The following is a 25,026-nucleotide window of genomic DNA, read 5'->3' on the forward strand; positions in this document are numbered from 1 at the left end:
GGAGACTGCAATAATTGGAGGGGCATAACACTTCTTTCCCTCACCAGCAAGGTCTTCAGCAAGATTGTTTTGTCAAGACTGACGGCAACTCTTGAGAAAGACTCCGACCACAGCAAGCAGGATTTCGCCCTGGGCGATCCTGCTCCGAACACATCTTCATTCTGCGACAGATTCTGGAGCAGAGCAACGAATGGAACACACCGCTGTACATCAATTTCATCGACCTGGAGAAGGCTTTTGACAGCATCCACCGCGAGTCCTTATGGAAGATCCTGAGGCATTACGGAGTCCTGCAAACTTGTTCAGGTCATTGCAATGCTGTACAGCGATTTCAAATCCCAGGTTGTCTGTGACACGGAGCTCACAGACCCCTTCAACGTCAGTACCGGGTGAAGCAGGGCTGCATTCTGTCGCGTTCCTCTTCATCCTGGCCATGACTGGATCATGAAGACTTCCACCGACAGCGAGAGGAGAGGGCTCAGATGGACCATGACTATGACAGCAACAACAGCACTGGAAGACTTGGACTTTGCTGATGAACATTGCCCTGCTGTCACACCCGCCACCAAGACATGCAGGAAAAAACAAAGCTTTCTCAGAAACAGCTGGAAACCTTGGCTTGAAGGTCAGCACAAAAAAGACTAACAGTATGAGAGTGAACGCCAGAGTCCAAGACAGCATCAAACTAAATGGAGAAGAGATTGAGGAAGTTGACAGTTTCACCTATCTTGGTCAAAATGTCAAACACTGGGGATGCGGAGGTGGAGATTCGAGCCCGACTGGCGAAAGCCAGTCAGGCCTTTGCCTCACTCAGGAGCACATGGAAGGCAAAAAACATCAGCCAGAAGATCGAAGCTGAGAATCTTCAAGTCAAATGTGATCAGCACCCTCCTTTACGGATCAGATCTTGGAAGATGACCAAAACCATCAGTAACAAGCTTGACGTCTTCCAAAACAGATGCCTCAGGCGCATACTTAACATCTTTTGGCAAACACCATCACCAACGAAGAACTCCACCGAAGAAGTGAAACCGAGTCCATCACCACGCAGGTTCAACGAAGGCGTTGGCGATGGATTGGACATGTGCTCCGCCAGCAGACAGCAGACCTTTCCAGAGTCGCCCTACGATGGACTCCAGACGGCCGAAGAAAACGAGGCCGCCCAAAGGAAACTTGGAGAAGAACAGTGGAAAGGGAGATGAAAGGAAAGGGCTGGACATGGGGTCACCTAGAGCGGGTTTCAGCCGATCGACATCGGTGGCGGACTCTGGTTGAGGCCTTATGTGCAACCTGATGCACAAAGAGGAATAGATAGATAGATAGAAATCTAGTTGTTGAGGCATGTCTATGAGATGGATGCAAGGGATGGTTACATTCAAGCTGTCATCAAGTCAAAAGACTTTAGGCCATCATATCACACTAAGCAAGATTTTCGTTTACCACGTGGCTACAAATGAAAACTGGTGCCTGTAGTGTTTAAAATTATTGTCAGTGCAAATGTTATCAGATACTGATCTTTTCTTGCAGTTATTTAATATAGAACTTTTGAAAAAAAGGGAAACATTTAGTTTTTTTTAAAAAAACACAATTTTTGTATGTTTTGGGGCAGAAAAAAAGGAGGTGTTCTGCTTATTGCATATTTTTTTTGATACATTTTTTAACTCAGCATAGCTGGTTGTACAAAACCCCAAATGAGTCTGCTGATCCATTACAATTCACTGAATGATGCTACACCTTACTGTACATGGTGATCAATTTTATGACCTAGTCATTGTGGTAAGATATTATATCATTCTTAAATTTTGATCCCATATCTTGGAATTCTGATCACATGACATATTTTCATGATCACATTCTATTTTTTTTTAATAAAATGATGTGTATTACATGTCAAGCTAAACTCAATCTTAGTGTCGGTGCAGAACAGCCTGCACTGAACCTCTACAAGACAAACCACACTGTGCAAATTGTTGTCACATCCCCTACCAAGAGGTCCAAAATGTATTACACGATATTGATCCCATGCCATGTAATATCAACCTTAACACTTTACTCCAGCATAAGTCTCATATCATATCTTCTTGTGCAATCTAATATATACATAATTAGTGAGCAGAAGAGTCTAATTAAAAAAGCAAACAGTGAAGACCTTTGGTGATGTTAACCCTCTTTTAAAAATTATTAATGACATGCACAATAAATAGGATCAGTGATAAATATGTGTCAAGACTACAATTCTTTAGAAAAGGCTTAAAAAACTGTAAAAATCACAAAAGTCCAGTGCTAATAATGTTAACATTAAACATAAAAAACAGCTCTAATAAACATACAGACATTCATAAAGGTGCAAAAAGAGATAGTTATTGAAAATATGATACAATACTGATAACAGATACAAAATATACAAAACATAGCAGAATAAGCAGTGATGCAATTTTTGCAAAGAAACATGCAAGACCAAACAAAAACATGCTGTAAATGAAATATAGGTCTACTAGAAGGATTGCACATCTATTGGACAGACCTTCTAGTAGAAATGTCAATATGGCAAGCATACTAGCTGGGTGATCAGTGAGTACACTGAGGAAGACTTACAATCACCAAGGAATCCTGGCTGCTTGGCAGAGGCAACTCCCCTACTCCACCATCTGGGGAAGGGCCTGAGAAACCACGCTGGGAGGCGGGAGATGAGGGAAGGGGTGCCTTGCTTGACCTTGGAACTCTGGGGACCATCTTGGATGAGGAAGATGAGGCCCCGGGTCCTGTGTTAGTGTATGCACGTGTGATAGAAGCAGCAAATGTTGGGAGTTTATGCTGCACAGATGGAATTTTACCCTCCTCTTCAAGGACAGGGATGTTTGTTGAGCAAATATCCACAGGGATGCTCAGAGGTGCGGTCTCAGGAGAGGATTTATAGTCTTGTACTGCCTCGCTCTTTTCAACTGCACTTTCCTCTTCTTCATCAATATCATCTTCAAACGGATTTTTTCCAGCATGAACATCATCACTGCTAGCAGCGCCACTGACTCCATGACCCTGAGCTTTAGGTGATGATGGAACTTGAGGAGATAATGCTGCTGCTGGTTTCACATCTGTCCCCGACTGTGCTGTGGGTACTTTACCCACAACTGGGGGTGGGGGTGCCCTATATCTTTTGCTAGATCTCTTCAAGCTGCCTGCATCAATGTCGCTTTCACTATCTTCTAGAAAAGGGTTTAAAGATCGTTCGTAGGGCTTTGAAGATTTAGGCTTTGTCTGAATGCCTTCTGAGTCTGCCAGAAAAGGGTTGCCTGATTTTGGAGGAAGTGGGGCTGGTGAGTTAGCATGCTCCCCAGAAGCAGGAAAGTTAATGAGAATCTCGCCTTTGTTACTGCTGGCAGGGTTGTTAGGATGCAAGATATGAGGAGATGGAGGGCGTGGAGGTGGGGGTGGCTTTGCCAGAGTGTTAGGAGAATGAGGCCGGGTAGCCTGCCCCTTATCTAGCAGTGACGACCTTGGACTGGGAGATGGAGGGCGAGGGACTGAAATGTTAATGGGTCTAAGATGTGTGGGACCCTTGGCTTTAGCTGTGTCTAGTGGCTAAACAAAAGAGAAAAAAGAAAGGGCAAAGCCATGACAACAATGATAATAACCAAGCAAAATACTTGACTTGCTGACACACATGGTAACTTCCAGCACTAACACGCACTCTCTCACTCTTATATATCAAACATCTGCACCCAATAAAATCTGCTGCAATGAAATGAAGCACATTTATCACAAAACACTATTGGACAACAAGCAAAAACACAAATAATGACACCTGGATTAGCACAAATAACTGCTAGCAAAAGAGGAATTGCAGCCACTTAACATGCACCACTGTCTTCAGACAAGACCAGAGATTTCAGCCACCCTACAATGTGTTGGAAATGAAATAATTTTCATCCACATAATTATGCAGGACCCCAACCTACAGTGTGCACTAAAGATCCCAGTGGTGAGATAATACTGATCCACATCATCATCCAATAATTTAAACCACTCCCAAAAAGTCTACTGAAAAAAAGGTTAGTAAGAGAGAAACCAACAGACTACTTTCTGGAAAAAGGGACAAACAAGAAAAAGGAACAAAAATACTTTAGCCTCAAACGAAGCAAAAGTTTTCTTATCAGTCTGCCCGCTTGTCTAAACTAAGGCAACTGTTTTAAAAACAAGATGTAAGCTAACCATTGTACCCAAATCACAAAATGACTACAGCACAAACATTTAAAAAGTTTTATCCAAGAATAATTCTGTTTACATTCACGAAATTCTCTTTGACCAGAACATGCTCTAAGTTTCCCTTTTGAGTGTTTGGCATTTCTTCCTTACATATAAAGTACAAGCTCATTTGTCTTGAGGTTGGGCTGAGAGATATTTAGCTGGGCTGAGACAATGCCAAGACATTTTGACGGTGCAAACTAAAAGCTGATGATCTGATGACAGAAGTCACCTTTTAAAACACTTGGCTGAATGGAAGGTATGATAGATCAATCTGTTCACTCAAACTGTTTATAGCTGACCATGACATCTGACAGTGAAATACTGACAGAGAAAGAAATATTGACAGAGAAAGACTGAAGTATTGCCCACCTAACATTCAACTGGTTGCCTTGTCCATATATATTTTATTATAGGTTAAAATGATTCTGAAACATCACTGTTTGAATTTGTGTTCACGGGACCCTTCTGAGAGTGTTATTTACAACTATATCTAAGCATTTCTACTTTTGATATAGTTGTTGTACATCCTCCTAACTGATTTCATTTGTAGATTTGTAGTTTGCTGGCTTGCTAAGAGCGTTATATAAAAGTTTCACGTATATACACTTTTCTGGTTTTTACCTGTGGGATGACTTTAGCAGAGCCGCCAGGGAGGAAAACGTCGCTGGACTGGCTGGGTTTACGTCGTTCTCTCTCCCCTGCATCACTGGCCTGACTGCTGAGGCGTCGCCGCTCGCTCGTTTCACTGCCATGACTGGTGCGCAAGGTCTTCCGGTCTATGCTGCTTGTATCACTCACACTGCTTACTTGCCTTTCAACTGACTCGTGTCTGGAAAAAAAGACTATTCTCAACGAAACCTCAATTCTGGATCCTTACCTATAGTAGTGACTACTATAATATAGTAGTTAACACATTCACAATGAGCATGAGATGAAGCTACATACCCTGGAACATGCAAAAATATTCTATTTTCACATTAATTTAAAAAAATTTACAAGATGTAAAATCCTTTTACACATCCTTTTCACCATTTAAAAAAAATTCATTATATTAGTTTTCCAACATTCATTTTTTCCTAAAGATTTTTATTTTCCTTTAATAGATTCAGGACCCCTCCCAAATCCCCCAAACACACTTAGACACAATTACAGTACCTACCCATTCTGCACGCTGGTATTTTTTCCATGTTTAGGTAAATTAAGCTGACTTGACTTCTCAAGGGCTGACACACTGCAGAAACAAACAGAAAAGAATTGATGTCATATTATTATGTGTCTAATCTGCACGCTGCCATTCTTCTACTGTCTGGATAAATAAAGGTAGCATCTTAGCAAAAGAAAGGCACAAGTATATCAATCTACAAGAGTACTGCTGGTCTCCAGAAATTGAGCTACCAATCTAGCTAATTAATTTTGTGTATTACTAATAAGGAATTGTGGGTTGAAGAAGGTGGATGAAAATAATCAAGCATATTAGGTAAATGTAATTTTATACTTCAACATCAAGCAAAGCTCATTAGCTCTGCAAAGATCCAGCGAATGCACAAATACTTTCTATTCCAAGAACAATTTCTTGAATGCACAGATAGCACTGATGACAGAAGCTAACCTCGTACATCCAGTAAGAGGAGTAAAAAAGGAATTTAGACACAAACTAAAGCACTGCAAGAAAAACAGGAATACAATGAAACAATTTGGATAAAATATATATAAAGAACAACTTAAACACAAAATGATCACTTTTCTTTCACTACTAAAAGATTTTTGTTTTACACTTCAACATCACCAGGACAAAGTTTCCATTCACCAACATCACCAGGACAACATGTCCTTTCACTTTAACAAGTGCAGCACACTCAGATCTAAACTTTTCTTTGCAGTCTGTCAAATTGCTATAAAGCATTAGCAAAACATACTTTACAAAAAGAAAAGATTTACAGTTGTCTATGTTCTGCCTAATCTAGATACAGTACACATAAAATATGTTTTTGAAAAAAAAGACTAATGTCTGTTGAATAGACTCTGTGTGTGAACACGTGCATGTGTTGTTTTCTTTTGCTATAAATGTTTTTATATCCATGCCACTTCTGAAAGATACATGCACCCTAACATTTTTAAATACACTGGGAACACATGATATGCACAGAATTAGTTACAACTCTTGACACATATAGCCATCTGTAACAAACACTTAAATCAGAGATCATTTCAAACTGACACTAAAATATAATGGTACCAGTCCAGTCACAAAACTTGACACATAGAAAGGGTACGCTGTAAGCCATGTTACTTTTTGAACACACAAGCTGTTCAGATTGGGTACACCACAAACTATTACATAAAAGATAAATTTTTGTTTGTAACAACTGTTGCATCTACCTGTCATCTTCTTTCTCAGCATCACTTTCCTTGTCCTCTTCTTCGTTGTCCTTGGTGCTGCTTGTGGTGGCCTTTTCATCATCTTCACCACCACCACCACCACTGCTGCTGTAAGGTAAGGACAATCAGCATCTTCATCACATCTGATTAACACTACACTACCAGAGGTCAACGTCTCATACAGAACTTCCTCACATTTGGTTGGCACAATACATAGCACAGCATTTTGCACATGACTTCCTTGCACCTGAACTGCTGACTCAGCAAAGGACATCTGAACTACATGGGCCCAACTGAAAGGGACTACCCATAACTGGGTCCGTTGGCAAGGTGTTGTTGTGGCCCTTTGCTCCTTGAGGAGTAACAAGGACTAAACTAAACAGAGGGAGTAGTTGTATATTTGTGCCAGTTGTTTTCAAACAACCAACTTGACACTAACCTCCATCAACCAAATGTACTCAGTTCTACTCAGCTATACAGAGGCTAAATACTGCACAAAGCTTTGTGTGTAAATGACAACGCTACTCTGTAGACACCAAATGCTGTAGAAAGCTTCAGATGTTCAAGACATGTATTCTTTCATGCAGCATGAGATTGAAATGTTTCCACATCTTTAAACAATAAACCAAACAGCTCAAAGGTGATATACATTTCTAAGTTGTTTAGAAACGTTTCTGAGCACTGATCTCTCAAAAAGACTTGTCACCTAGTTAACAAATGACAGAAACCTAAAGATTTACTTGAATCATTCAGCTACTCTTCCACAAGACTTTGACTAGCAAAAATGACATCCTGGTTAGAACAAAAAGAGTTTAAGAAAAAAAGAAGAAAGAAAATCATCATGATAAACTATATCCTTGGGACACTGCTGAATCTCAGAGCACACTAGATAACACTAGAACTTCTCCAAAACTGAATATTCCCGTTCCTAGATTAGACCTTTTAAAATCAAGTCTGAAATACTCAGGGAGCGTGCAATGGAATAGCCTCCCTCTCCATCTTAAGCAATTGAACTCCTTGAACTGCGTTCAGCGCTATCTACCTAAATACATTCAAGAAAACTAGATGAGGCCTCTGGAGATACCTCCCAACTCAAGGAAACCTTGCAAATATATGGTTTTTTTTAACCATCACTTTTGTACATATTCACCTTCCACTCTCCTCTGATACCTTACCTTATACTACTTATTATTCTCATAGTACTTAATTACTTCATTTACTTAGTTTATTTTTTTCCCCGAAAAGGGCGTGGACTAAATGAAAAAAAGCGTTTTCTTGATTATTTTACCTCTCGTTAATAAAGAATTGTCATTGTCCTTTATCAAACCATAAGTTATGAAGGTCATCTAATGTCAAATATACATCTGTATCCTCATCAAAAGCAAGTGTAATTTCCTCATTCAACAAATGCTGTAATATGCAGCAAGCAGTGCCCAAGTGTGTGCCAGTAAAAAAAAAACCATGAGGAGCTTTCAAAAGAAAAAATTTACAGGTAGTTTCACTGCATAACAGTACTCCTTCAACTATCTACTCCCAACTAATAAAATTTTCCAACATCTTCATGAACTATGTAAACACCTCTCCATGCAGTTGTATCTATGAACCTATGTACTTGCCAATACTTGGACCTCTACACATCTCTAGAACAATTTAATTCTACATAATGCAAGTTTTCATTAAATCATTAGGCCCAATAATATTGGTAGTAGCAGTAAGTCACCATGTTACAACATGACTGCCTGGCACACTGATCTCATAGTAAAAAGTCATTCAACCACTGTTAAAAATGTGAGTTGCGAATTGACTGAAATAACTTGTGCACATTTACTTACAATAGAGGGGTTATCAAAAATGAGAAATAAAAGAACACTCTGCTAAAATAAATAGTGCCTGTGTCGTGGCAATATTTTCATGTGCAAAGTTAAGATTTAACAGAGCTGGCATCATCAAACTTAATTCCCATACGTGATAAAGCATATAACTTGCAAATTGGTATTTTCCTGGGGCTTTTACCACATATAAAACCACTTAATATTATTATATTCCTCCCAATTTTTGACTGAAGAAGTACGGCCCATCCCTCTTTATAGAAATTTAACTAGGTGGCGGCAGAACAGTCCTTTTTATATGGAATTAATATTTTAATGAGGTGGGGTATATTTTGTTAATAATAATCATAAACACAAGATTGGTATAGTGCAAACTCACACTCGTAAGGAGCATGTTCATAGCACTTAAAACAAGAATAAGATATGGGCAGCATATGACGGACAGAACAACAAATAACACATGAACCACAGAAGGATAAACAACAGTAATGATGACAAATAAAAGACAAATACAGAAAACACAAAAAGGAACCAAGTATCAAGGACTGAGAATATCATGATTTTACAAAGGAAGATGAGCAGGAAAGTAGCGGAAAAAATGGGTGTGTGACAAATGACTTAATGACACTGTTGTCAAAATATTTCCTAAGTTTTGTTTTCAAATAATTTTTTATAAAAGTTTGTAGATTTGTGATAAACTTTGTATTTTTTCCAACTGACTCTTAGTCTGACCTGTAGGTACAGAGGAAATTGGATTTTCACAGATAAGAAATTTGGCAATTAATTGTGTACTGCTAAGTTTTTTTTCTCTAATGTATCAGTTTGCAAATGCTTCATTTCATCGCAGAACATGTGCACAGCCCATCTACAAAATATGATCGGCATATCTTTATTACTGCGCAGACGTGCTGGACAGCCACCGAAGTATAATGAATGCTGTGCTATACCATACCTCACTAACATATGAACTGCATCAAAAACATCTGTTCTTCAGCCACCTAAGTTAATTTATATAAAGAGGGATGGTCTGTCCTTCAACCAAAAGTTTTTGAATATGATAATATTCAGTTTTATTGTAAATTGAAAAACATAGGATAATACCATCTCGCAAGTTATACACTAAAAGAAGATGGCTTCCAATGTTACACTGTGTATGCGTATCTCTTTAACAAAAATTTTCAAAAGTGATAATAATTCAACATATGTGACAGGAAGTTTTCATATTAAAGGGTTTAATTATCATGCTGCAATAAATTATACATAAAATCAATGGTGATCTCATATTGCTCTTTTGCAAAATGCAGGTTGTTGGACTGATAGCCTAAACCTGCATTAAGTGATGAAATTCACAAATCAATCATTTCAGCAAATAATATAAACAAAGACTGAAGTCAAAATTTGGGTTAGAAACATCTATATTTCCTAACGTTTAGTAGTACGAGTGTCCACATAGTAAAAACAAACTTTCTTTAGTGTTGTAAACCACTTTTTTCCATTTTACAGTGATCGCCAATCACTTTATGTTTAAAAATCTGTTTTACTGCATCTACAGACAAAATATTTCTTCAGCATTTTAATCTGAGCTAACAGACCACGAGCTTGTATTACAGACTGAAAGTGTCACACCACCTGGTGGAAACTGTCAGCTTTTACAACTCCACCAAAAACATTCATGCCTCAATTTTATCAGCATATCGTGTAGAAAGAGAGCAGCTTTCACAAAATGATATTTATGGGGAAGGTGTAGTTCATAAACAATCACGAAAATGACAGAAAAACACATTTCATCTTTTGCAAATAAATCAGCAGCACATGCCTGCTGCTAAATATTTCAAATGAACGCTTATTCTGTTACACTGTTAAGGGCCTTCTTAACAGTAGACATACAGATTCTCCCACTTCTCCAACTTTCTAAGAGATAACTCTAATTTTTGCTGTTGTTCATGGTTAAAATGTGTGCATGTGCCTATCTTTCTGAAAATAGAATATTTTACACCGTTCCTCTATTCATTGTATTCCATGTTCATGACCAGGTAAAATGAAGTTCAGGAAGCTTGGCCATATCCTGGGATTCTACACTATGCAAGCAGAACTTATTAGTATTAACAAGAACTATTTTCATTATAACATTTTGAATGATCTTTTTGTGAAAGCAGATCACATTCTCAAGAATGCACAGATCTGTACCATGTAATTACAAAATATCATGCAACTTTAAAATACGTCTTACCTTTAAAAAAAATCCATACAAGATATTTAAGCATAACTGTGTGACAAAAGATACAATTACATGCAAAATGTATGCAAAAGTATTCATCCTGATTAGGGTTGGGCATGACAGCAGCATTATTACACATTGACAGTTTGGTTATCACAGCTTCTTCCTCTCCTTAACAGCAGGCAGCAGTTTATGTTAATAAAAGCAGAAAAAGAAACAAACAGAAATAGAAAAGGTTATAATTATGTCTACATGAAACAATGTAACCTTCTGAATACATATATATATACATGTGAAAAAAAGCTTGGTTAAAAGCTGATAAAACTGCTTCAGAATACAAAGGCCTTTAAATTTTTAAAGATCTTTAAAGATATCAAGATTTTTAAATGACTTCCTGTAAAAATCTCACAAAATATTCCAATGGTTAGTCTGGTAGCCATTGGCTTTATCTTGCTAGATTACAACAGAATATCGATTGGCTCTTTGCTTCTGTAACCCTGCCGCCATGAAGAAGAAAAATATTGTACCGACTACACCATAGTGCCTGTGCAGTTAAAAACATTACATGCATACAAGCATATACTTCCAAACAGAGAGAAAATAGCATGCTTGGAATACTGAAAACCCAACAAAGTTATTGCTGCATAAAATATCACTCTAAAACTAGGGAATAACATGCATCCACAAAACAATGAAATTGTTGAAATGAGTTTTTGGAAAACCTTCATTGCTCTAGCATAGCAAAAATTTCAATCAGCTAAGTACTTTAGTGTCTTCTGTGTTTGATGGTAATGCAACAGCAGTAACTGTTAGAAGAGGAAAATTCTGCACAGTGATTAAAATGTCTACCACTAATGGTACAAAATTTGCTAGATAGCAAAATGTTTTTTCAAAAATTTGTAATGTCAAATCTTTGTAATGATGGTTTAAAGAAAAAAAATCCATGATTACATCTGCTATAGAAATGTTGCCACTCCATAATGTAGTCTGCACTTAATTATGTAGCCTGCATTCAGATTTTCACAAAGCTACCTGTTTCCTTGTTCACTGATTTCTCAACTAAATCTCAAACCTTCATTCACTGCAAAAGCAGTCACATCACTGCTAACTTGTTTCTCAGAAAGGGATAAACAAAACAGAGGCCAAATCAAAGGAAGGAGAAAGTTACCAAACTTACCTCTTTCTTGATAGTTTCTCATCCACCTCATCACAGCCATCAGTTTCAGATGCTGAAAATTTAACAGAAATGGTTAGCAAATTTTGCTGTTTATTTATACCTTAAATAGTTTTCTTGGCTTCACTGATAAGATTGCAAGCTAAGTACCATCAAAACACTGTAACGTTTTTTTCATTACTTAACCAAAAGTCTTGCAAGCTAAGAACCCTAAAAATATCTCAAATCATCTTTAATTATGCCTCGATTTGTCATGCAAACTAAGTACCATCAAAATATTTCTACTTGACTAATCAGCTATGCAAGAAAAGTACCATCAGCCATCTGAAACTGTTCCTACCACTCCTCCCCCTCCTGAAGAGAACATTACATAGAAACCCCACAATCTGAAACCTCACTGAAACTACCTACAAAAGGGAAACTAAAATATTTACATAACAGTAACAAAGTGTCATTTCCTCAATCACTTCTTCCATAAATTCTGCCATAAATAAAATAGCCATTTCCATAAATACTGTATTCAACACAATAAATAAATCTAGCTTGTAGCACACTGAGTAAATGTTGATACAAAAAAAGTAAATCAAACACAACCTAAAAACCCAGTGAAGCGTGATAATAAATGGATCCGTTTTAAACTCAACAATCTCAGGAAAAGCTCAACCTTTTTTCAAGTCTTCTTCCATTCTGGCTTTGAGAATATTACATTTCATTTGGTCAGGTGGGATGTTGGTTGCTCCACCAGTGAACTTGAGCTGATTATTCTTGAAAGTGTTAATATCCTTATTTTTCAAGGGTGCAGATCTGGACTCATCAAGATTCTTCATTTTGGCAATGGCATGTTCTGAGGCATCTGAAATAAAAATAAGCTCACCAAATTCTAAGGCTGTTAGTTTAAAATATTATTATCACTGATACTCATAATATAAATTCTGCAGCATTGCAATGTCATATCAGCTGTGCCTGTAAACAGGTGCCATATGCAAAGAACGAACAGAGTGCCCAAGATCTGAACCCAGGGCAGCCAGTTCTTACTGCACTGGCAACAGGCGCTAACCACTGCACCACTGGATGCAGTCAGTTAGGATAGGAACCAGTTCAAAATCATGCCAGAAAGATTGAAATCCCTTAGCTTTCAAATACTTGGAGTGTGTTATGGCCGTATCACTGATTGTGAGGTTATACGGTACAGTGTGTAAAAGGCTAGGACTGGAGTTTAAACAGGGCTACATACATTACATACCTTTGAGGTTGACATCACTGTGGTGTACTCCACCACTTCCTACTACTACTTCTCCATTAACTGTTTTCTCAAGGCTGCGTCCCTTGATCAGGGTATCAAGACGTTCTAATGCAGACTGGGCTGGTTGAACCGGAGGATCAGGCTTGATCTTGCCCTCTGACCCTGGAGATGGGCTAGACGGGGCAGTGTGGGTAGTGGAGGCACTGCTGACAGAAGCTCGAGGAGTGCTTAACCTAGAGACCTTCACCTCTGGAAGTGCACCATCCACTACTGACTCCACTGTGGCTCGAGCCTGCTTTTCTCTGTCAAAAACATGACACTGATGAGAGGGAGAGATGGGGTAGGCATTCATTAATTAATCATTCTCTAGATCCTGCCATCTTCATTCTCAAGGTAAACCACAAGGTACTAAAGAGCAACACAAACAGTCCAACTAAAAACATCTATATGACAATATCAAATATAAAGAGAATCTAAACCACATATCTATCATCTGTTGTTTTCCCTTTAAGTCTGTATCAATTCTACCTGTGCAGAAAACTTTAAAAATGCCCAGGTTCTTTAGACTTTTTGGAATGGCATACCCTTTGCTGGTCACCTATAGCTGACATTTTTCATTGTGCATTCATTTTATGGTCAGTATTCGAAGCAGATTTAAAGTCTTTAGTCTTTGAGTAACACTGCAGATCATTAGTTTAAGTGAAATACCTTCATGAATGTATATCTGTGGATTGTAAGCACCTACTGCTCTTAAAATAATTCATTATGCAATGCACACACCTAGCTTCCTCTTCTGCTCGTCTCTTTTCAATTTCTCGTCGTCTTGATTCCCTCATCATCTTTTCTTCTCTTTCTTTCCGTTCAAAGGTAGGCCTCCTGGAGTATCTCTGGCTAGGCTTACGTTCAAACTTAACGCTTCGCCGTGCTCTGTTCATAGTGGCTGTCTGGTACTCAGTACGTCCACTGCAATGATAGTCAAATAATAAGTAAATTTTGTATGCAGCATGATAAAAACAGACCACAATTCAGCAAGAACACAGACCCATGACATGACTTACTGGTCCCACTTCAGAAGAAAATTATATTCATCAATGCTGAAAACATGAATCACTTCTAGCAAATTCTAAATTCTAACCCACACCTAAACTACTCACCTGTATCGAAATCTTGAGCCCATTCTGAAAAAGTTCTGACGACCGGATCCACCTTTGACAGGTCCTTTCAAACGGAAAAACGCATGATGCTCTACAGCACATTTCCAAAGATGTTTGCATGCCTTTTCACTCAAAAGACGAAAAACAAAGATATGGTCTTGACTCTGACCCTGAAAAAAAAAAAAAGAGAGGTGCACCACAGAGCTATCAACGTATCAAATAATAATAATGGGAATTTATAATGTGCAGCATCACGAACAAGATAGATCACACTCTCTAAACAGAACAATAATGATAAATGAAAGATAACAGCCAATGGACAGTGAGGTACATATATACACATTGAACAACATAAAGATGAGGTACAACAGTAGAACGTAAAGCAGTGGATGTAGAAATGAAGGGATGCAGATACTATAAACAGCATAAGATGGAGTCGTTACATGATGGTTAGCATGACAGTATTGCCAGGAAGTTAAGAATAGTAATTCAGTGATAGCACTCTGTGAACAGATATGTTTTCAGAGTGTTTGAATGTAGCCTTGGAGTCCGAGTAGGGAATGTGATGGGGAAAAGAGTTCCACTGCTTAGCAGAACAGAGGGAGGAGGTCCGTTGTCCATACGTGACTGTGTTTGTGGGAGGGAGGATAGAATCAGGATTCTATAAATGAAAGTAGTGTCATCTATAGTATTAAAGGAAGCAAACAGGTCTAATGTAGAGAAAATGAGATGTCACTTCTATCCAGTGCAGACAGTCGTTTATCAGCTTAAGCAGGTCAGTCTCAGTGCTAGGAAAATAAGCAGACTGTGATGAAGATATCCAATTTTCAGAGTTAAGATAGGATAGAAGTTGCTTGAGAACTACTTTCTCAATGATTTTAGAAAGAAATGGCAAGTTTGAGACTAAGCAGTAACTGTTTAGCACACTGATGTCAAGGGTAGACTTTTTTAACAGCGGTTTCACTAAGGCTGTTTTGAAGGTAGTTGGGAAGATGCCAGAGGAAAAAGTGTCATTTACTATTTTTCCGAGGGCAGGGAGCAACAATGGCGGGGGAAGTTTGGGGGGAAGGGGGAATTGGTGGTTTACACCAGACCTGTAAACAGATGCCACATGGAGAGTTGCAACAATGACAAGTCTGAACAAGATATGATACTGCAGGAGTATTAGCTTCAAAAACGTTCATGCTATACAACTACATGGTTTCTGCTGTACAGCTGCAAAATCTGGACCCTACTGATATGGACTGAAAGAGCCAGGCATTCGAGATGAAATGCCTTCAGAGACAGCTTCTTATCTCCTACAGGTAACAGAAGTCAAACGAATTTGTTCGAGGTCTGCTCAACATCCTGATCAGTCCCCAGAAGCATTTGCTTGCCACTGTCAAGAGGCAGAAGCTGGTTTGGTTCAGGCATGTCATTCAACATGACACATTGCCCAAGACAGTTCTCTAGTGATGTATGAAGGGAGGATGTCGACAAGGCAAGCAGAAAAAGAGATGGTTGAGTCAAGAAGTGAACAGGCCACCAGTTAAATGAGTACTGGAAGGGGCACATAAGCCGAATTTGCTGCAGCTCATGATGGCCACCCAATTAATGGAAACAGTTAAAGGACAAAGAGGGAGAGACAGTGTGTGTTCGGTAGATCAGTATTGTTAAATATGATGTAAAAGCATAAAATTATGCCATCTAATTACCAAATGTAAATTCTATGATTCTACAGGATTAACAGCTACTGCCTTACCCTTTCATCATCCTCAACTGCAACAAGTGTGAGTTTTTTCCCTTTGAAGTCAAGACGGGTCATTTTTGGCCTAAACAAAATTCAAAATACATTTAGAAAAATCTATATCCAAAGGTTGCACAGTACTGTATGTCCATTTAATGAAAAACAATATTATGAAAGACACATGAGTGATGGTGATTTTGACAACAGAATTAGGTTCATTAAGTTATGTTATTTTCACTGCTACAACAATATAAAAATGGCATTGTGGTTTTTATTCTTTTGCACATGGTATTTTTAGAAGAAATGAGCATCTGATAGGCACAATGAGCATTTAATATGTAGTGTTAATGTCTCAGAAAGAAAGAATCCCAGAATTAGCTTTGAGTTACTGTCGATATTTGTTTACATCCGGAGCCATGACATGCAATGTGGGATACCCAAAAACTTCCGAAGCGTGTTTGTGTGGTTTTATGAAAAGCCACCTGGAGAGTGGATAGAAGACATGTTGAAAATTCATATTATGGCATAATCTCAAAATGGCTAAAAATTAAAATTTTCGTCACTTGCATGGGATGTGCCAGGCATGAAATATTAATCTGAACCTGAGTTCAAAAAACATGAGTGGTACAGACCAGAAAAACAGTCCAATCTTTTGTGCTCCCTCGAAAACTAAGATGCCTGTTGGTGTTAAACCTAATCTGTATTCATTCATGTCTCGTCCCTGAAAAAGACAACAGCCTCATTTAGAATGCAAAAATTAGGTACTGCACATAGTAATCAAGACTGTCTCTACATCACAACAACCGCACAAACTGTTCTTTTTTAAACCTACTTTGTAAAATTAACCTCCAAGTATTGCACTCAATCGACATATTAACTCACCTTCACTGGCATAAAAAAAAATGCTTCATTAAAATGGATCTCTGGAAAACTCTATACTGTTTCCTACCATATGCAAATATGCACAAACCACATAAGAGAAATCCAAATTAAATAAACTGTGACAAAGGTGTCTGAAAATGTAAATTATTTTTCACGAGTTTGAAAACATAAGAGTTTAGATCAGAGATCTCATCTCCTAAGACATTATGTAATAAACCAGAAAGAAGAAAGCTGACATTTCATCATTAAAAGAAAGGTCAAGGTAGTCCTTTGACTTAGGGGTCATTGGGGAGTGAGGTCTTTGAGCCCTCACATATCTCTCAGATACTGCTAAACATTTCAATGGTTAAAATCAGAAATGGTGACAGAAACAAAAGAAGATTGTCAGCAACAGCGAAAGAGTTAGGACCAAAAACATCATCAGGGAGAACTGCAGCAGCAGCTAAACCAAATAACCACATCAACAGCAGATGAATTATTTGAAGAAAAGAGCCACTTAACTGCAGTTGATTTCAATTTAAAATTTGACGAAAAAGAAATAGTCCAGGATGTTTTAGGGCAAAAATGGGTTAAAATATTATGTTAAAGAGTTATCTTGAATCTTAAAAAATACCTTAAAAATGTCATTTCATAAGTTATATGAGTATCTTAAATTCCCTATCCATTGCAGCAAACACCTAAAATTGCAAATATAGAAGTCTGTGTTTTCAAGTTGAGGAGGAACTACCAATTATTAACTTATTATCATCATCATTAAGATCTACAAGTAAGAAATGCAATGACCCTAATTTAAACGTATACACAATACATGTTGTCATGAGTTATGCACCTCTTATTTCAAAAATACAGAAGAAAGCAACTGAATGGTGTATATTTCTACTTACTGTTGTCCTTGCCCTAGCTTCATGAATATTAACTCCATTTGTTTTTAGCCATTAAGCAAGACATGAATTATATGGACTTTAAACCTGTGGTCTTACCATAACAATGTGGCTATCAACCCCATACATTTCCAGCCACTTGGCTTTGTTCAAGAACTGCATTTCTGCCTGAGCCGGAGTCAGACCTCTGTCACAATTAAAAAAAACAGCAAACACCTGTGTTCAGTCAATTCTACGTGACCACAGCTAAAGTCAACCAATTAACACAATTTAGTTTATTCCTTGTTACTCCTCGAGAAGCATAGGGCCACAATTAACACAAAGTATTTCCTATTGGTAACAATTCTTTTAAGTCCATGATATTCGTCAAAAATGGTAGAGGTATGTCACGTAAGATGGCACAGGCATTTTTACGAAAATATTCCAAAGTAACAACAGTGGTTTATACAAATGCATTCATAAACATGGACGTGCGCATGCCGCAATTACTGTAAAAATATTTTTGAATGTTCCAAAATAACAAAAAGAAAGAAAGACAACAATCTATGTACTTCATTTCTTGAAAATGCTCGTAAACAGCCAGCTCAAGTTCCTCTGTCTGGTTTGGAATGAAATGGAATTCTGAAATAAAGCCTGGTGTGTGGACTTGAGGATCAAAATCTCCAAGTTCCGCTGAAATTGAAACCAAACTTTATTCAAAATAGCTACATGCCCACATCCTATAACCTTCGTAGTCTTGGTGACAAAAACTTCGTTCAAGACAGCCACATGCCTACAACCCATAATCTTCACGGTCTTGATGACAAAAATTTTAGCACTGCTCACTGGACTGGCACTAATAAAACCAGTGATGGTTACTATTGAATGTATGACAGTCTTGTGTGTGAATGACTGCAAGCTCTTATAGAAAACAAGAATTAGAAACTGATATTACACATATAAGAGGTGTGTGTGCATTCACAGGCATGTGCATATCTGTATATACACTTACACACTGGGGCTGAAACATGAGACTGCTATATTCTCTCCCTTCCCCAACCAAATTTGCATGCAAAATTGATTATCCATGAATGCTAATGGTTTCTTATACCATACCTTAAGACTTTTGAAAAAGCATGCTGCCATAGGCTTATGCAAACTTTCCAGCTACTTATAGGAATCAAATCAACAATATTAGACCATCATTCCTAGCAAAAACATATCATTAGGCAAAATGTTCATTTCATTCAAACACTACATTTGGTCATTAAAAATTATGTATACAACATTCCCCTTACACTGAAGTGATAGCGCAGAAAGCTCCACGAGGGTCTCAAAAGGACATGTGAGTCGACCGGCATAGATGTCCTTCTTCAACTGTAAGAAGAACAGATACCTGCAAACCATAGAGTTCAACCAAAATAAGTATTGTCACACAAAAAACTTGAATTTTGTCCTGTAAATCTAAACTACTTTCAAAACTGTAGAAAAAGTATTTTCTACTTATTTTCTATTTTTATTAATGTTGGGGTAAAGTCTTGATGAGAGCAATTAGTGTGGGGAAAATCAACCGTGAACTGGGCAAGCTGGCACCCATTTCCCCAGGCTGACGCAACAACCATCTAGCTACCCCATTCAACACCGGTGGCCAGTCGAGGCAGCTAAAACATCTTACGTCAGCGGCCGCGATTCACGTACGGCCAGGGGAGATAACTGTATAACAGTCCAACCCCTTATTGACCAACTGTAGCCGGGTATCGCCCAAGGCGACCAACACCCCCTTTTAGTAACGTCTTTAGGCGCTGTTTACATGTCCAAGGTCACCGGGAGGAAGAAACGAACCAAGTCGGGTGCAGGGGTAGAAACGTCACTTTTCCAGGCGGCTGGCTAGTGAGTAGCCGACAGAAGGTCCGTCTTGTAGAAGACATTAAAGGGTCTGCGGGACTAGCAGTATTATTGTATATGAAGTAGGGACTGCTGAACATTGGAAGTAACAGTGAATTATGAACTTTGGTAAACTTGTGAACGTTGGAATTAACAGTGAGTTGTTATCTTTGGTGAACTTGTGAACATTGGAATTATTATGGAGAGAACAGTAAGAGAAGAGATGCCAGAGAGATAAGTTTTTAAGATTTTGTCAAATACTTGTAAACTATTCTTTTATATATATATATGTACTCTTTTGTTTAATTCTATTCTTTTAATTCGTACTGAAGTATCTTTACTAAGATCTTTATTGAATGTGTTGTAATTAGGTGTGTGGGCGAATGCTAGATGAGTGTATGCTAGCAAAGTTATCCATTGCGCGCAGGACCCACATTCAGTCTACCATAGAAAGCATTGAGCTTCATTGTGGGAGAAAAAGTGAAACAACCCTAAAAGAAAAAGCGCTAAAGGGAGAAAAATTAAGACCTTGTGAGCTCCTCATGAAGGTTGTTTGGTTCTGATGAGTAGAACTTGACTCGAAACTTTAAGGTGTATGGTGGACCAACTAAAACAGAAAATCAAAGTAAAATTTAGTTGTGATGATAATCAAGTTCAACAAACACCCACATGTCGCTGGTCATTAAGCTGTAAGCATATACTTGCTAGTGGTACACACAGGTGCATACACACATATACAGTATCTATTATACACACACATAACACACAAACAATGCAAAGAAACATAGGTGCAAAGTGGAGATGGCATACACAAAGAAAGAACTGGTTTACAAACATCAAAGACTGGATTGGTTGTCCTGTATAGGACCTGCTGACTTGGTCGTTCTGTATAGGACCTGCCGACTATCTCCCCCAAATGGAAAGAGCAGTGGACCCTGTCATGGGACTGAATGACTGCAAGTCCATCACTCTGGACTTGAATGCAACCAAAAGCTTCAACTTTCTTACACTGGTCTCAGAACTCTCTTCTGATAATTCCTTGTAGACTAGGAGCTCAGCTGTCTCTACAGTCTCAGATCAGTCTCTCTTGTGCTCACACCAGTGCAACATTGATACACCTGACCAGTCTATCTCTGACATGCTCTTTTGGCTCTTGCATCTCAATTGTTCATTCTTTGTCCTGGTAGATGATCAGGTGTAGCCACAGCTGTCTGACCAACTGACCACGAAGCTGCACACCAGCATGCTATTTATACTCATTTTGGCTTTTCTGATACCAGGGTGAGCATCATGAGGGCCACATGGGATGCACAGAAACTTTCAGAAAAACTACTGGCACATCATTTTTCATGTACATGTATTTTCTAGGCTGATCAAATGAGTGACTATGCAAGAGGCATGGGAACTTTAAACAAAACCTACTTACACAGTGTGTTACTCACAAGGGTAAACTAAATATCACACTGGGTAATATATTGTTATGACAACATGATGCTGCTGGTACTGCTTAAACATAAACCTGTACAACATCATGCTGTAAGGGGATAATGCTAGAGAACAAATTGTAATAATGCAAATGTACACAATTTTTCTTTTGCATTGATACTGTTTTGTGCTTTGTTGACCATAGTATTCACAATATAGCTTCTTGCAAGTAAACTTCCAATTTTAAAACATGACATTAGACACGTATGTCTAGGTGCATAAGATGCATATGACTTGCAAATTATTCAGACTTTTATAGACATTAGTGTTATACTGAGACATCAATGCACCAAAATCAAAACAAAAAATGTTGGAAAATCTTGAAACTAACTTTTGGACAGAATGAGGAATTTGTTGATACAGTGTGAATCAGCAAATGTTTAACTTGTATGTGACAACAGTAATATTTTTAAATACTCTCACAAAGTACTCACTCTTTACTTGCTTTCTCACTTGCTTTGTGATATCCAGCCAATGCTGAAAAAAATGACAATTTTTAATCAAGGTAAAACAGATTTCCACTCCAAATTTTGTAGCTTGTCATTTTCCCAATCACTGGCCCTTTAGCAGCCTTTGAGACAGAAATACTGAAAATCTACCCCAGTAGTAAAGGACAGTAGACTGTTTTTCACTGACAAGAGAATGAATTAAATTTGATGTATCACCACAACATGCCAGGCCCCTGACAACATGCAAGCTGACAGAAGCATCAGTATCCCTGACAACATGACAGGCTGGTCTATAATGACATGTTAAGTTCCTGATAACAAATCACCTGAGAATGACATTAATTCTAAGCTACGGATAGCACATGAAAGCTTAACACCAGCAAGCAAGAAAGACCTCAACTGAAACATTCCATGTCAGCACGTCAGACAGGAAAAACAACTTTTTCTAATAGTGACTTTTTTAAAAATTCAATAATTTATGTCACAGGATTTTAATAATTCCTCATATTAGTATTTTTTCTGATACAGTGACATGTATCTAACAGTCTGATGACATCTTAGACTTACATTAACATTGTGATGATCTGTATACTGTAATCCAAAATAGTCCTTCTCCAGAACATCCAGATGATAAAAGACTTGTTCCATTAACACACTGCCATATGATTTTTTCTGAAAAAGAGAAAAGATCCCTACAGTCAAACTTTACTAAGCGAGAGCTACATACAGGACTGGCTGCTACCAACATAGGACATGCAGAACATTACACACAAGCTATCCATTCATCCAAACAACTTACAACTATGTCATTGTTTTAAATGCTGCCTAGAATGGTATCAAAACTGTGATGTCAAACAATAATAATCATTCAATAGCAGCAGGTTCAATCCCCTTCTACAATCATAAAGTATTTATTACATTCCTTTTATAACCAGTCCACACAGTATTATGCACACCTATTTGTTATTAACATTTCTCTCACAACCAAACAGCATTTTCATTATAATTCCCAGGGCTTCTGCTAAGGCTAAATTCTTTGGGGTCCCAGGGACCCCTTCTTCAGATTTTTAAGGGGTCCCTGTTCTTAGCCCAACTTTGGAGGGGATCCCATTGACGAAAATTGAAGGGGTCCTCCGAACTTTTAATGCGTACTGTACGCAATTTTTTGCGTAAGCAGAAGCCCTGATTCCTCTTATAACAATCGCTGTTGTTTTCTTGATTTCATGCTATTGAGCAAAGCCTATACTGTAGCAGAGAAAGTCTGCTTAACTTAATGAGTGCTGTTTATAGGATGTTTTTTGCCTATGACATTGTGAAGGGCATAGAGTGAAAGGCCCTCTTAAGATCTGTGACATACTAAACCAACGCTAAGGCAGAGCTTTCCTGATATTTTTGTTAAATAGAATATATCCACCAGATCTTTTCCACACTAAGCCTGCCAAGTTTCGTTTCTGAGATAGAAGTGCAACACTTTAAAATAAGACTTCTTAATCTCTTGCTATTCGAGCATTTGAATTTTCAAGCTGGTTTTAATGATATGAAAGGGAAACATACATTACAGCACATTGAAGGTAAGCTAGCCCCACCCGTCTCAATAAGAGAGATCATTGCAACCTACTAACCGCTAAGAAAACTAAGCAACATTAAGCTGGAAGGTGCAAACTGGGGCAAATTCCAGAGTGCAAAGAATAATTTACTGGCTGTTTTGCAGTTTTCCAAGGTATAAACAAAGAATCTATTAAATAATTTCTCCATGCAATCTGAAAACAACTGGTCAGCACTTACATAAAAAAATAAACAATGCATGTTAAGTACCTGGTAGAAAAAATGCTATCAAAAAACGTCCACACTTTAAGTGGTCATGGGAGTATAAAACCAATATACTGGCTTAGCTAGTGATCCGAAAAACCAACAAAAGTAATGTACAATGCAGTCTGTCACAAAGTGGTATTCATGCTTTTGTCAACACAGTGAGCATTGTCACATTTTAATTGCAGAAAACAAAATCCATTCTTTACACAACAGCTGGTGCTCACTACTGAAACACAAGCACAAGCTCCTTCTGATGTAGTGTTAATGTATTTCTTTATATTTTCTTGTTCATATGTTTTGGTCTATGTCAGTGTTCTACATTTGAGTATATTTGTATGCTTTACTTTGGATTTTGTTTTTCTGTACAGCACAGTAAGACTACTTTAAATTGGAAAAATGCTTCATAAAAATCTCTCTTAAGGTTTTCTTAAAGATAATTCTCAGTGCAGTGCTGAATAAACTGGTTACCCAGAATCGAACTAAAACACCAAGTTCCTTGACAGTGGATACACTATTCACTTGTGACCTGTTCAACAGCAAATTAAAACATAGTTTCCATGATTTGTTTTGTAGGGGAGAGAGTCATCTGCACAATTATGATTTCTGCAAGTACCATATCTCCAAAAATAAACACTTGTAATGATGAAATCAATTCTTTAGTTTTGTTCCTTTTGATGTGTCCTATCATCCCTGGTGAGCTTGCTCCCACAGTGCCAGTTCCTGCTAGCATTTGTTCTCAAGATCAAACCTTTACCCAATAAACTGACAGAATCCAAAAGGATTTAAAAACTGAAAAGTGATACCCCAATGAATCCCTGCTGCAATTGGGAGGTCATTTTATCCACTCATACATTCATCAGTCACATTTTGGTTGATGGAAACAAACTTTTCTTCTTTCTTTTCCTGCCTTGTTGAGCTGGGCCTCAAAGAGGCATGACAAGTATGATGTAGGCTACCTAACGTTAAACACATATTTATATAAATTTGGTTCTGAACTGTCTAGTTCATGGACAGTTTTTTAAAAGAAAAAATGCGCTTCTATAGTGAGTATCGACTTCATGGGACTCATAAAATGACAGGTAATAATATTTTAATAATATTATCAGTTTCTGGACTGATCAACTGTAAACTGCTATTGAATGAGCCGATTCCGAATTATCAATTGCATAGCCCTTGGGGTAAACATAGAACCAAAATCTGCGCGGTAAGTCCTGGGAGTGGATAACAAAATAAGCAGTTCTAAACTAAAAAGGACCGCGCACTTCACATTAGGCCATTTGCGAAGTGCAGTCTTTTTTGCAAGTTGATAAAACTGCAAACTGGAAAATTAAAAGTGTGACTACATATACACATAACTGCTCACCGGTATGTCCACAGTTATTTCCGTGTCGTCCAACAAAACAATTGTACAAGGCAGGACATTCTTTTTCTTTTCAGGTGGTTGTCCAATTTCAGTGCGGTGCTCATAGCGGCGAGAGCGCCGCTTGCTAAACAGTCTCGAAAAGAATGCCATTTATGTCCTTATCAGCAGCAGAAACTATACAGCTTAAACTTTGCGTTGTAAAACAAAACCGCTGTATAAAATTATCGCGATTTGAACTGCCTTAAAAGCCATAACAGATTTATCACTTGTTCACAAGGCTGATGATCTCACACACACACAGCCTCCTTCCTGTGTTGACTTCG

The 25,026-nt window shown here is 38.0% G+C and overlaps 1 protein-coding gene across 4 annotated transcripts in view; it reads right to left on the bottom strand.

Moving 5' to 3' along the window:
- The window catches only part of LOC112563851 (band 4.1-like protein 5), a 32,145-nt gene extending 7,124 nt beyond the window's left edge, over positions 1 to 25,021 (bottom strand). The window contains exons 1-18 of one of the 4 annotated variants that reach the window (XM_025238239.1): positions 24,704 to 25,021; positions 22,096 to 22,200; positions 21,514 to 21,556; positions 20,123 to 20,201; positions 19,009 to 19,106; positions 18,283 to 18,403; positions 17,831 to 17,918; positions 16,601 to 16,689; positions 15,984 to 16,053; positions 14,243 to 14,412; positions 13,869 to 14,051; positions 13,089 to 13,390; positions 12,510 to 12,698; positions 11,849 to 11,900; positions 6,625 to 6,729; positions 5,405 to 5,476; positions 4,867 to 5,074; positions 2,596 to 3,579 (exon numbers count right to left, since the gene is read on the bottom strand). In XM_025238239.1, coding sequence (XP_025094024.1) covers positions 2,596 to 3,579; positions 4,867 to 5,074; positions 5,405 to 5,476; positions 6,625 to 6,729; positions 11,849 to 11,900; positions 12,510 to 12,698; positions 13,089 to 13,390; positions 13,869 to 14,051; positions 14,243 to 14,412; positions 15,984 to 16,053; positions 16,601 to 16,689; positions 17,831 to 17,918; positions 18,283 to 18,403; positions 19,009 to 19,106; positions 20,123 to 20,201; positions 21,514 to 21,556; positions 22,096 to 22,200; positions 24,704 to 24,853 — 3,108 coding nt within the window. In that variant the 5' untranslated portion in view covers positions 24,854 to 25,021. Of the gene's footprint in view, positions 1 to 2,595; positions 3,580 to 4,866; positions 5,075 to 5,404; positions 5,477 to 6,624; positions 6,733 to 11,848; positions 11,901 to 12,509; positions 12,699 to 13,088; positions 13,391 to 13,868; positions 14,052 to 14,242; positions 14,413 to 15,983; positions 16,054 to 16,600; positions 16,690 to 17,830; positions 17,919 to 18,282; positions 18,404 to 19,008; positions 19,107 to 20,122; positions 20,202 to 21,513; positions 21,557 to 22,095; positions 22,201 to 24,703 lie in introns of all 4 variants that reach the window. The other 3 variants (XM_025238238.1, XM_025238240.1, XM_025238241.1) reach the window with 3 other exon arrangements.
- Between the last annotated feature and the right edge of the window lie 5 nt (positions 25,022 to 25,026).

This window comes from Pomacea canaliculata, linkage group LG5 (assembly GCF_003073045.1).
Source record: "Pomacea canaliculata isolate SZHN2017 linkage group LG5, ASM307304v1, whole genome shotgun sequence".
Taxonomy (NCBI): domain Eukaryota; kingdom Metazoa; phylum Mollusca; class Gastropoda; order Architaenioglossa; family Ampullariidae; genus Pomacea; species Pomacea canaliculata.